The following is a 13,578-nucleotide window of genomic DNA, read 5'->3' on the forward strand; positions in this document are numbered from 1 at the left end:
GGGATGGTTTTGAAATTCAATGGCACAATTTATGTAAACGACTTAGAAGCCTGGGTATATAGTGGGCACCTAATAGACAGTAGCTCTTCTTATCCCCAAGATTTGATGTTACAAAACTTATCAGATCTGTCATCTGGAGTTGAGCTGTGGCCAGGAGAAAATGCCATCTATTAAAATCTTAAAAGTCTTCCAGGTTAAGCCATTCCATAAATATTTAATGAGACTCTATCAGTAACCAAGATATAGCAGTAAAGACAAAGTAGTTATGTTAAGTTCTAGAAACAAACAAAAAAACTCATCTCCCAGGCCCCTCACTGAGCTACAGCAGACTTTCAATCAGGTGAGTTTTTGGTTGGATTAAATGGCTGCTTTTATTACAGCAAAGGGCAACATGCACTAAGGAGAAGTTTAAAAGTACTAACAAATATATGGCCCAGTCCTAATCAAAGAAACTTCTGTATGAAACTCCAATTCACATTTCACTTTTCATCAACTACAGAACCTGTAAATTAGGAAGAACCCCAAGGATCATCTGATCCAACCTCCTGTCTGATAAAGGAATTCCCTTCACTGCTACATATCACAAAGCATGGATTTTAGAGTTAAAGGTAGATTCAAATCCTGCTTCTGCCACTTACTAGCAAATTGCTTCACTTCTCCAAATTTCAGTTTCTTCTCTGTAAAATGGTAATGACATCTAAGTGCTCTGTTTGTAAACCATAGGATGCCCTCAGTAACCACTGTTCCCATCTGCTTCCTTTCCTGACCACCCTCCTCAGAATGTGCTTGAGCTTGAAACATATTACCCAGGACTGACCACAGCACGAGAACAGTGGCCTGATCAGCCTGAAGCCCAGTTATGACTATCACCTTATAAATCCCAGATCATGAGGGCAACTTAAGCTAACAGGTATTTACTGACACCTGCTAACAGACAGTACTGCAGCTGATGACCACTTTAGCTTGCTTTAGTGTCAACAGGATAAAATTTGTCAAAGACAAACTTAAATGTTGAATTAGGAAGTTGAGCTTATTTTCCTGTGCTCAGGGCCAAATAACCTCACATAGTTGGCACCAAACTAAACACTTTGGTGAAGGAGCAAAAGAGAAAAATGTGATTGAGGCACCATTTCACAGTAGGTTCAAAGAGGATTAGAGCCTTGGCATACAGAACTGTGGGTTGCCCATGGCTCATTGCAGCAGTCAGAGAACTTTTTCTGTGAAGAACCTGATAGTAAATATTTTAGGCTTTGCAAGGCATATATGATCTCTGTGGTAACTATTCAACTCTGCCATTGTAGGATGAAAGCAGCCATAAACAATACCTAAATGAATGAGTGTGGCTGTGCTTCAATTAAACTTTATTTATAAAAATAGTTGGGGGGGGGGACCTAAGATGGCGGCTAGGTGAGACAGGGCAAAAAAACACATCCGTGAAAAATACTAGATAAAAACCAGAAAGTGACCCAGAACACCACTGCCAGTGATGCACCAGCCAGACAACGTCTGCTAAATCCACAGGGAACGTGCATTTGGTGAAACCAGGAGCCTGCATTCTGAAACAAGTGAGTGAGCCGGCTGAAAGTCCCGTGGCCGCGCTGTGGTGTGGGGAACCCATGAGTTGGCGTTTGGAGACGGACTAGTTCTTTAAAAAAAAAGCCCAGGAGTGGCTGCAGATACAACGGGGAGAGCTGCGCAGTGAAGCATGGTGGGAACAGGCTGGGCTAACGCCTTGGTGTCTGGTGTGGAGGATACCCCTTCCCACACCTGCTGCTGATTGTCTCGAGACCAGAGGAGCAGAGGGGAGCCAAAAGGAGAAAAAAAACCGCATTCCTTGCAGCCATCTCCCCAGTGGGCAGGGGACGCTCCTGCCTGGGGCCAGACCCACAGCCGAGAGCCACACCAAGAAACCCAGCGTGACGGGGAATCTTTCCTGCAGCACTACACACAAGCCACAATATCGGCCGTGGACAGTGGCCTTTAATACACCCACAGCTGATTGTCCTGGAGCTGGGAGGCTGGAGCTGTGCGAAAAGGAGGAAGTTAATGCATCCCACTCAACCATCTTTGAAGCGGGCTGGGAGCGCCCCTGTGCAGCCCAGCGACCCAGGGCTTCCCTGGTGGGCCGGCGCCCACTAGTGACATGGCGCGGCCCTCCCTCAGCAGAGGTCCTGGAAGAGCACAGCTGGGAAGGGGGAACTGCTCGGAAATCCCAGGGACCCCACACGAATACCAAGGACTTGTGGGTCAGTGGCAGAGACAATCAGGGGAAAGACTGAAATGAAGGCTTGGGCTCCTGCAACAACCTTAAATCTCCAGGAACACCTGGGAGGTTTGATTATTAAAGCTGCCCTGCCTGCCTAACCACCCAGACACACACCCCACATTCAGGGTGGACAGCACCAGCAAAACACCCAAACTTGGTGCTCCAACTGGACGCCACAAGAATCAGATCCCCACACACCACAAAGACAAAGTGGGGGAGAACTGACTTGAGGGGAATAGGTGACTCATGGACGCCATCTGCTGGTTAGTTAGAGAAAGTGTACGCCACCAAGCTGCAGTTCTGTCAAATTAGGGATCAAGTAAAGCAAATGCCAAGAGGCCAAAAATAACAGAATCTTAAAGCATATGATAAAACCAGATGATATGGAGAACCCAAACCCAAACACCCAAATCAAAAGATCAGAAGATACATAGTACTTGGCACAATTAATCAAAGAATTACAGACAGGCAACAAGAGCATGGCTCAGGATATAAAGGACATGAAGAAGAGCATGGCACAGGATATAAAGGACATCAAGAAGACCCTAGAAGAGCATAAAGAAGAAATTGCAAGAGTAAATAAAAAACTAGAAGATCTTATGGAAATAAAAGAAACTGTTGGTCAAATTAAAAAGACTCTGGGTACTTATAATACAAGATTAGAGGAAGCTGAACAACAACTCAGCCTCCTTGAGGACCACAGAACAGAAAATGAAAGAACAAAAGACAGAATGGGGAAAAAAAATTGAAAAAATCAAAATGGATCTCAGGGATATGATAGATAAAATAAAACAACCAAATTTAAGACTCATTGGTGACCCAGAAGGGGAAGAGAAGGGTAAAGGTCTAGAAAGAGTATTCAAAGAAATTGTTGGGGAAAACTTTCCAAACCTTCTACACAATATAAATACACAAAGCATAAATAAATGCCCAGCGAACTCCAAATAGAATAAATCCTAATAAACCCATTCCAAGATATATTCTGATCAGATTGTCAAATACTGAAGAAAAGGAGCAAGTTCTGAAAGCAGCAAGAGAAAAGGAATTCACCACATACAAAGAAACAACGTAAGATTAAGTAGTGACTACTCAGGGGCCACCATGGAGGCGAGCAGGCAGTGGCATGACATATTTAAAACTCTGAAAGAGAAAAATTTCCAACCAAGAATACTTTATCCAGCAAAACTCTCCTTCAGATTTGAGGGAGAGCTTAAATTTTGCACAAACAAATGCTGAGAGATTTTGCTAATAAAAGACCTGCCCTACTTCAGATACTAAAGGGAGCCCTACCGACAGAGAAAAAAAGCTGAGGGACTTCACCACCAGAAGAATCAGTCCTATAAGAAATGCTAAAGGGAGTTGAGCAGGCTGAAAAGAAGGGACACTAAACAACTGACTGAAACTACATGAAGAAATAAAGGGTACCACTAAAGATCACATGGTAAATATAAATACCAATACTACTGTATTTTTGATTTGTAACTCCACTATTTACTTCCTACAGGATCTAAAATACATAAACTTTAATGATAAATCAGTGGTTTGGGACTCAATGTAAAATATGTAATTTTTGACAAGAACTACATAAAAGTGGGGGAATGAGGGAGTATAGGAACATAGTTTATGTGTCATATTGAAGTTAAGTTGGTATTAAAAAAAACACAAGATTGTTATAGATTTAAGAGGTTAAATTTAAGCCCCACAATAAACACAAAGAAAAGTATCAGAGAATATGACCATAGAGATGAAAAGTAGAGTAGGGGTTCCGAGAAGTGGGGGAAGGGGCAATGGGGAGTTAAGAAATGAGTGTAGGGTTTCTGTTTGGGGTGAAGGGAAACTTCTAGAAATGGATGGTGGGAAGGGGACAGCATTGCAACATTCTAAATGTGATTAATCCCACTAATGGAATGCTAGGAAGGGGGTGGAATGGGAAGATTTAGGCTGTATATATGTTTCCACAATTGGGAAAAAAAAAAAAAAAAAAAAAAAGTCTAAATAGATGACAATTAAAAGCCAAGGATGATCCTGGATGGGATCTGAGGATGGAGGAGAGGAGGCTCAAAGGGACACAGATGGGACATAAGGAAAAAAAAAAAAAAGGAAATACAGAACGTAAGCTTTGTATCAAGGTTGAATTTCTTGAACTTCTTAGCTGCGTTTAATGGGATTGCATAAAAGAATGTTCTTGTTCATGGGAAATGTATACGTGAATTATACTGTTTTTTCAAGGATGTGTGCAGCTTGCTCTCATGTTCAGAAGACAGCAATAGATGATGGATGATAGGGAGGGAGAGAGAGGGAGGGAGGAAGGGAAGGAAAGAAATGGTGGTGTGACAGGATGTTAAAGGTGGTGGATCAGGGTATCGGGGGAGGGGGGAGGGGTATGCTGGAGTTCTATGTATGGGGTTTGTACTGTTTTTGCAACTGTTCGTGTAAGTGTGAATTTATCTCAAAATAAAATTTCTCTTATTTAAAAAAAAAAACAAACAGGTGGCAGGCTAGATGTAGCCCACAGGCTAGATATAGTTTGCTGATGCCTAAAGCTTGGAGCATTGTTCCTGGCATGTAGCAGGCATTCAAAAAATATCAAATGTGTGACTGAATGCAAAGCAGCAAGAGAACAAATTGTCATACTGACATCATTTCAACTTTTTATAGGGTTACTAGATTACCAGAACACCCAGCCATCTGAGCCAAAGCCCTGGGAGCCGTACTTCAACATTTCCTGGTTCTTCACTCCCACCCTTGCACCCAGGCAGTCACCAAGTCCTTCTGATGAGTAATCTGGAGCTCAGTGGTACTTGAGGCATTTACATGGATTTGACTCACATCTATTCCAGTCTTCATCTAATGTACCTGCATAGGCCACAGAGTTAAAAACCGCATTTCCTAGATGCCTTTCAGCTAGATTCCCAATGTGACTTAGGTTCTAACATACCAATCAGACACACTCTCATGATATGCATGGGGAACAAAATTAAATGGGAAAGACGCAGAGCACAAGACATGGTTTTGGAGCCAGCATCCTGATGGTGGCAGGAAGAGCAGCTCACTTGGTGGCCCAGTTCAGTGGTGAGGCTCTGAAAATCATTCCTGGAAATTTAACCTGGTCTATTCCTTTAGCCTTCCCAACAATTCTGTAAGCCACTTAGTGTCCTGTAATATATTTCTTTCTGCTTAAAGTAGTTAAAAGTCTATTTTGTTCTCTACAAAGAACCCTGACAAATAAACCTGCCTAAGATCAAACAACTGTTAGGCGGTGGGGCTCAGATATGAACCCAAATCAGTCTGACTCCAAAGCCTCATTCACTTAATCACTACACTATACCACCACAGTTCTTTGAGGGGGCCATTGTTCTACACATCTCCTGGCTCTTCCACAACTGGACTGCCAAGCTGACTGACTTAATCATCATTCCATACTAGCTAAAGTGTCTTCTCCTTTGCAAAGCCTCTTTGATCACCAACACCCTGCACCTTTGCTCCTCTCCAGTGGACCAAATCAACGACCTGTCTCATCTGGGTTCTGTAATAGACAATGAGTACCTTAAGAACAAAGGCCACATCTTAGTTTTCTCTATCCTCAACATCTTGCCTAGGAGAGTAAATACTCAATGTTGCTAAATGAATTAATTAATGAATGACATGACATGAAATTACCTGGTATAACCTAATACAATGGGGAAGCATGGCTTGGAGGATGGGTCAGTGGACTTCCTCACAACATGTTGAAATGCAATAATGGATAAGAAAGCATAAATAACCTATAAAGCACTATTATCCAACCATTATAATTCTTCATCTAAGTCTATCTCCCCTACATGGGTTCTCTAAGGGCAGAATCCTATATAGCAGATCACCATCTAGTATAGAGGTTGTTTTTCAGTGTATGGAATGGAATCAACCATAAAGAGTTACTAATTGAATGTGACTGATATTCAACATTCTTCAGGGCAGAATCAAAAGAGATCTCAATCAAGCCACAAATACCATTTTTCTCTATCTTTTAAGAGCAAATAATGTTTTTGCTAAAGGCAAATGGGTTTTAGTTCTTTCCATATCATTTAGGCTATCCTAATAATGTCTGCAGATCTTGCTGGTTGTTCTCCCCTTCTTTCTCCCCTTCTTCCTCAGTAATAGTCACCAAATGTTAACTAGGCACTTGGTCACCCAGGACTAAAACTACATTTCCTAGTTCCTTGCAGCTAGGTATAGCATGTGATTTATGTTCTAGTCAGTGGGATGCAAGTACAAATAAAGTGTGCAATTTTGGGGAAGATACTGGGTCTTTAAAAGGTGTTGGGGCAGAAATGATGCCCTTCTCTTGCCCTTCCTTCTGCCTATAGGCTGGAATACAGAGGGCCTGGGTAGAGTCTGGATCGCTAGATAGAGGCTGCTTGATGCCGACAATGGAGAAACAAGAATGAGCCTAGGCCCTTGATTATCTCAGTCCTGAACTGCCTATGAGAGAGAATTAAATCTCTATCCTGTTTAAGCAACTGTTACTTTGTGTTATCTGTCACCTATCCTAATATATAAGGAAATAAAATTAAAAATAGCTTCTTTGTAGCTATTTCTGGTTTTATACTAATTATCAATCCAGTCTTGAATGAATAAGCTTTTCTTTTAAATATACACAAACTACAATCTAATCCAAATAGGGAAACATCATAAAATCATGCATGAATATAGACCAACACAGTCATAAAAACAAGCCTAATAACCAAACTGGAAATCAAATCTGTCAAGCTGAGCATAATAAACAATGTGACTTGGTCAAAGAAAAGGAATGATCCCCTTACCTGATGGTGAACTCCAGCAGCTCCTGAGTTCCCTGAGGGTCCAGGTGTTGAAGACTATACACTCTTTCAAGGCTTTGCTGCAGAAACTGTTGGGAAGGATCCTCATGAGGCATGATGTTGGGAGAAACCGTTGATGACACTAGTTTTCTACCTGGTAACTAAGCAAACATGGTGGGGTTACAATGCCATCAAGTCCTATGGGTTAGCTTTTGGTAACAATAAAGAAATCAGACAAACATGAGCCAAACAAAGGAAAGGAAGCAAGAGTTAGGTGAATGAACATGGCCTACCCAATGCAGTCATAAGCTGTCAGGAGAAAAAGAAAAAAAAATGTAAAATATTATTTTCTATTGCTAACTGAAATAAATAGGCTAACCATAGGAATGAGACTTAAAATTAATCTATTGTCACATTTATTTTTTTTTTCTCCAAGCCCTTTAATATTCACTTAAACAGTTGAGGCACAAGCAATAAAAACTGCATTTTTTTTTTACATTATAAGAAAAAAAATTTGTATGATGGCTGCATGATATGCCAATTTTCTCAAAATCTCTTCGGCAATAACATTTCATTAACACTCTGGTCCACAGGTTGAATCAGTGAGGTCACAAAGACAGGCAGGAAAGAGGTAAAAATATCAAAATTACTGAGGGATTAGAAGAATCAAGTATTTACTGACTGTATGCTAGGCGCACTGTATTAGGTTTTACACACTTTACCTAAGTTAAATGTGAACATAAGTTTAGTTATCTACTAATAGAAAAACAATGCTACTGTCAAGTAAGCCTGTTTTAAGTGCTTTCACCTTAAATACAAACTATAGAACCTTTGTATTTAACAAAGATCTTTCCCAAAGAAACATGTCAACACACCCTAATACATGTTTGCATTTCCAAAGATTTTATAATAGTGTGCAACATTAGCAAATGGTAACATTGTCTGTTTTACTCAAATTAAATATTGAGTTGTTTTATTCCCATCTACCGGGTACCATTTGGCTAGCATCACAATTCCCTGGTTTCATCACCACTATTAAAACTTTGGGTAGGGAACATTGTGTTCACTGGGGTAAAAAAAAAGCAGGTGATTTTTTATTTCTTTTTTTATATAATACCTTCAAAAGTACCAAAGCTGATTAAGCCAAAATGTACTTGGCTTAATCAGCTCTAAAGTGAGGCTATCATAGACTTTTCAACAGGGCTTAAACCAAAGTGGATTATTTTCCAGAAAGCCAAGTGATAACCCAGCTTGCAATGCACTACATGTTGGCTTACTACCCTCCCCAAATCTAAATTGACCCCTACTCCTCCAGCCAATTCTTAGATTTTCTGGGCCCATTCTTTTCTTGCCAAGCTGTCTGCTCCTTGCTCTTTTTTCCACCTATATTCTCCCTCTATCCACCCCACACACCACCCCAATCTTATTGCAAGAGAGAAGCTTGTTTCTCAGCTGCATGGTCAATGATTAACCAATCACTACTACAATGCTTTGAATTTCAGAGCCTATTAGTAAAATGACTGTCATGTTTCTATTGATCATCCCCCCCCCCAAAAAGTACACCAAGTGTCATGATGATAATATTAAAAGTAAGAAGGTACCTGGAGGAAGAGTCCTTAAATGTTTGAACCATCTAGTTTGATGTTCTGATTTATAGGTGAGAATATTACAGGTTATATGACATGATAAGCCCAAGGCTATGTGACTAACTAGAGGCAGAAGCTAGACCTGTATTTCAAACTCTTTCCACTATACCACAACCACCACACAGAAGAACCCCTAAGATAAGTAAGAAAAGTTTGTTAGTAAACCAAAAGCCCAGTACATAGGAAAAACCTTTGGGATCTCTCTGCAGACTTTTAGACAGCAGAAAAGCCAGTTTGTACAATGTTCAGCACATGCCATACAATACCAAGGATCTTTAAATATTGACATGCAGAAAACATGTCAATATTTGAGAACAAAAGGTCCCACTAGCTGCATTCTTTTCAGTCTTCAGCCACAAGGTTACACCTTATGCTTATTGTTCAACAAGATATATGAATTAAGTTGAATTAGGATTAAAGAAGTACACTAAAGAGAAATGCAAAGTGGAATAAACATTTCTTAACAAACAGGTCATCCAGTTACCGATACACTTCAAATTAATTTACAGAGTTGTGACAGAACCATATGACATCAGTGAAAATCAACACAATAGTTAGACATTAACAAAAGATCAATTTGGAAATACTAAGTCAGGCAAGCATGCGAAATTCAGAGTATAAAACAATGCAAGGCCTGGCAGTCAAACAAAGACACTCCTCAGGTGAAGGTGGATTTGAAGATGCTGAAAAGAACAATATACATTAGGAGTTGAAAGGGATGCCTCAGAAATCAGTGGACCAGTTCCCTTATTTTATAAATGAGGAAAGTGAACAGACATGAATTGGTGAAGCTCACACAGCTAGTACTATTTGCAACTACACGTATCTAAAACACACAGTGATAAATACCCAGAGCATATTAAGCCCACTGTTTTAAACAAAACATTTCACTAACCTCATTAATTTAAACAAAGTATTTCAAGACTGATGGAAGGGGTAGAGGTGAAGTTCATAATATAGCACAGTAGCATGTTTCACAAAAATTTGATAAACACAATCAAGTTTTCATATAATCTTCTGATGCACAGCAAAATGTACTAGCTTTAAAAAAATGTGCATCCTTCAGTTTTCTCCTATACTTTTTTTTTTGTCTTATCTTTCAAAACCAAGCACTGGGTATTTTTAACCTAAGTATTGTTATATGTATGTATATTTTAATTGCACAAGTTAGGAAGAAACAAAATCCATGATATTTCAGTAACTCAGTATATTTATAAAATGAAAAATACTCATCAAAATACACTTTGCACTGGGAAAAATAAATAAAACAGACAAATGGATCTACACAAAGTAAAAATTAACTTTGGTAGACTTCAGTGTGGTACACAGTCCATATTAAACACATTTGCCCTTATTCCCCCAGAGGTGTTCATCTTCCAAATTTTTAAAATATTTTAAATTGAGATTTGATTATGCTGACATCTGTTTTTCATTCCACATCATCTTCAGCCAAGCTCCGAGCACTTACAATTCTCTAATCGTTGGGAGCTCAGTCAGAAGCATCTGAAACACTGGTGGTAGAAGAGTTTGCTGTAATACTTGCAGTAATTGCTATGGCTGTCCACACACAGCAATTGCATTTGTCAAATGGTCCACACCCTTCTCACACCCCCCCTTAGGCTAGTAACTCTTCACCAAGCTGTATTTCTTCAAGGAAAAATTTCTGAACAGCTTCAGTATCTTTAAGGTCAGGTAACTTAGAAAGCCCGGCTCTCTCCTTGGCAAGTTTCTGTTTCTTTCTTCGCTCTCGCAGCCTGTTCTTGAAATTGGGGTCACTCCGTCTCTTGCGGTTGAAGTACATGCAGTACCCGATGAAAAGAGCCCCGCATAGACTGGCGGCGATGGCTCTGTTCCAACCGACCCCGGCTGCCTGGTGTGAAGGGCGACGGTGGTGGCCGCAGCCCGCGAGGAGCCGTTGGCCGCCAACCCTCAAGGGGGGCGGCGCAGCTCAAATCTCGTCACATTTATTTTTAAACTTTATTTGATCTTTCACGTCATGGAAGAGTGGTGATTTATTCCCCAAATAAGTTTATGCATGCTAAAAGACTGTTTTTTATGAGGATACATTGCTCCTACTGTTAAAAGTGGTTGCTTTTGAAGAAAGGGATGGAGAGGAAGGGCAAAGAGGATTTCATTTTTCATGTTGTATCTTACATACAGGTTTAAATTTTCTAGCCATATACATATTTGATACTCATTTTATTCTATATAAAGTCATCTAGAGTTATCTCAGCAGAGATGAGTTAATACAAATAAAGAGTTCAGAAGAGTGCCTGGCACATAGCACTTAATAAGTGTTTGCTATTATCATTATAGTCCATTTTAAAATTTTCTTTCTGTATCTCTAGGTTTTAAAAATAACAAATATTTTATTATACATTAGATAAATAAGAACTTGTTCAGAATCAAAGCTTCATATTATTGTTAAAGTGTAACACAGTCTAATCCTTGATCTAAAATATAATCTATTGTTGATTCCTTTTTCTTACCCAACATCATATAATCAATAACCCAGAACACTTTAAAAAAACGAATCTTCTTAAAAGGTAAAGGATACGGAAACACAAGTACAAAAGTATAGGAGAGAGCCGCCCAAGAGAGAAAGGAAATGAATGAATGAGTTATGAGTTTTCAAGGAATACATATTCTACTTTCTACTACTTAGCAACCACAAAGTATCAAAAATAAAAAAGGAAAAAAAAAACAAACAGAAACAAAAGATGTCTTCAACATACCCTCAAGGCAGGAACAAGATGAGAAAGACTGTCCCGGAGGTAGGCATAGTGCCTGAAGGTGTGATCTGAGAACAATGCTGGCATTGTTGGACAGGTTTTAGCAGCATTGAAAATAAGAACCAAAACCGCAATATCTGAAAATGGTGTTAAGAAAACTTGGAAGTGTAAGAGGTTGAGCCAGGCCATAATCTGGCCCACACCCTCTAAAAAAATTCTTATTAAGTGACTACAATTTTCTAATAAAGAAATGTAAATTCAAATGAGGTATGTTTCTCCATTCCATACCTCCAGTTACCAAAGGTTTTTAAAGTAATGCCTTATGGTGACGAGAATACCAAGAAATGGAAACACTAAGGATGTTGCCCGTAAAAGTATAGACTGGCACACTATATACCTTTGGACAGTAATGTGGTATCAGTAAGAGCCTTATGAATGTTGAGTAATTCCATGTCTCAAAATCTATTCTAAGTAAATAATCTAATATCACAGAGTCATTTACAATAGCAAATAATGAGAAACAACCTAAATGTTCTGAACTAGGAGAATGACTATATAACTTATGGTTCATCTACTTGATGGTGTATTATAGAACGATTAAAATTGATACATATTAAGAATTTAAAATATTGTATCATAAGCATTTTTTCATGATTAGTGAAAAAAGCAGGATCTAAAATATCCAAAGAATATGATGATCGCAGCTATCTGTTATCAAGTATTTATTGATGAAATAAACTATATTAAAAAAATAATAACAACAGCAAATCCCAACCCCAAGCTTTTAAAAAAGGGAGAAGGAAATACACCAAAATATTAATAGTGAATTAGTTTGCAGAGTAGGATTTTGGTTGTTAAATATCTACTTCTGGGGGGTTTCTTTCATACATCTATATATGAATTTTGTAACAGGAAAAATCAGAAGTTAAGAGTAAAACATAAACATACCTTGAACCTTCTATATGTATCCCTATGGCAGAGCCTGCTATTTGTCTACCCAATATTCATTCTTCCCTTCTCCCTTAGTAACAGAATACTGATTTTATTACAAATATTCTCTAATTTCCTGCCTAGAACCTGAACCTGATGAATAGAGTCTAGCAACAATCGTGGACACCTAAAAATGGTAGAAAAGAAAAACAGACACAGCCTGGATCCTAAGAAAAATGTGGAACTGCTATACCAAGCACGGGACTGCTTTACTCCAGGCTGCTTTTAAAAGCATAATATGCTTAAGCTACATTTCAGTGGCAATCTGTTGCTCACAGACAAAATAATTCCTAAATAATACAACCTTCCATCTACCCAGAAGAGTAACTTAAACACGATAGGCTTCCAAAAATGTTTTAATTTATTTAAATGTGAAAGGGCTTTCAGATGTCAGAGTACCTCAATGTCTCTCAAGATAAGTAATAATACCTAACATACAAATGACTCTCTGATGTGCTGAATTTCAAACTGCTATAGTATAGCACCTATGAAGGTAAGGTCTGGGATGTGCCTTTCTTATGTCTTACTTATGAAGTAAGGCATAAGTACATCAATTACACAGATCTTTTTTAAAATCCCCCAAACCTACTGTGAAACTAAATGGAATTTAGGGAGAATACAATGGTCACCTTACCAAAATAGCCAGTTAACTGGCTGATCCTTGTGTCTCAATCTAGATATCTCTAAATCTCACCAAGGATCTTCCCATGGGCCAAAAAGAATCCCCGATGTACTGACGTAAATGTATTCTCATTACAAGAAAACAATCCAACTACGTGGCATGCTGCACATGGCTATCACAAACCCATTGGGCTGCCATTATAGACAGAGTAACCATGTAGCCTAATGAAGCCCATCATCTCCTTCAGAACGCAGTTCAAATTAAACGTGGAGTAAGACATACAGAGAAGTGCACAGGCTTTAAAACCATAGGTACACGGTTCTGAATCCCAGATCTGTTGTTTGAAGAGTTACTTAATCTCTCTAAGCCTCACTTTCCTCATCTGTAAACTGGGACTAATAACTCCATCCATAGCTGTTATTCCCAGAGACTGTTATTCCAAATAACTTATCAGTAATAATAGTGTGTGGACTATAGGAGGTGCTCAGTAAATGGCAGACATAATTGTTAGTACAGGCTTACC

The 13,578-nt window shown here is 39.0% G+C and overlaps 1 protein-coding gene and 1 pseudogene across 3 annotated transcripts in view; both read right to left on the reverse strand.

Moving 5' to 3' along the window:
* Positions 1-13,578, reverse strand: part of INTS4 (integrator complex subunit 4) — a 237,356-nt gene that overhangs the window by 36,826 nt on the left and 186,952 nt on the right. For all 3 annotated transcript variants that reach the window (XM_037840819.1, XM_037840820.1, XM_037840818.1), the window contains 2 exons: positions 11,447-11,580; positions 7,069-7,226 (listed from right to left, as the gene is read on the reverse strand). In XM_037840819.1, coding sequence (XP_037696747.1) covers positions 7,069-7,226; positions 11,447-11,580 — 292 coding nt within the window. The remainder of the gene's footprint in view (positions 1-7,068; positions 7,227-11,446; positions 11,581-13,578) is intronic.
* On the reverse strand, positions 8,488-11,207 carry LOC119535862 (annotated as a pseudogene).

Source organism: Choloepus didactylus, chromosome 6, assembly GCF_015220235.1.
Source record: "Choloepus didactylus isolate mChoDid1 chromosome 6, mChoDid1.pri, whole genome shotgun sequence".
NCBI lineage: Eukaryota > Metazoa > Chordata > Mammalia > Pilosa > Megalonychidae > Choloepus > Choloepus didactylus.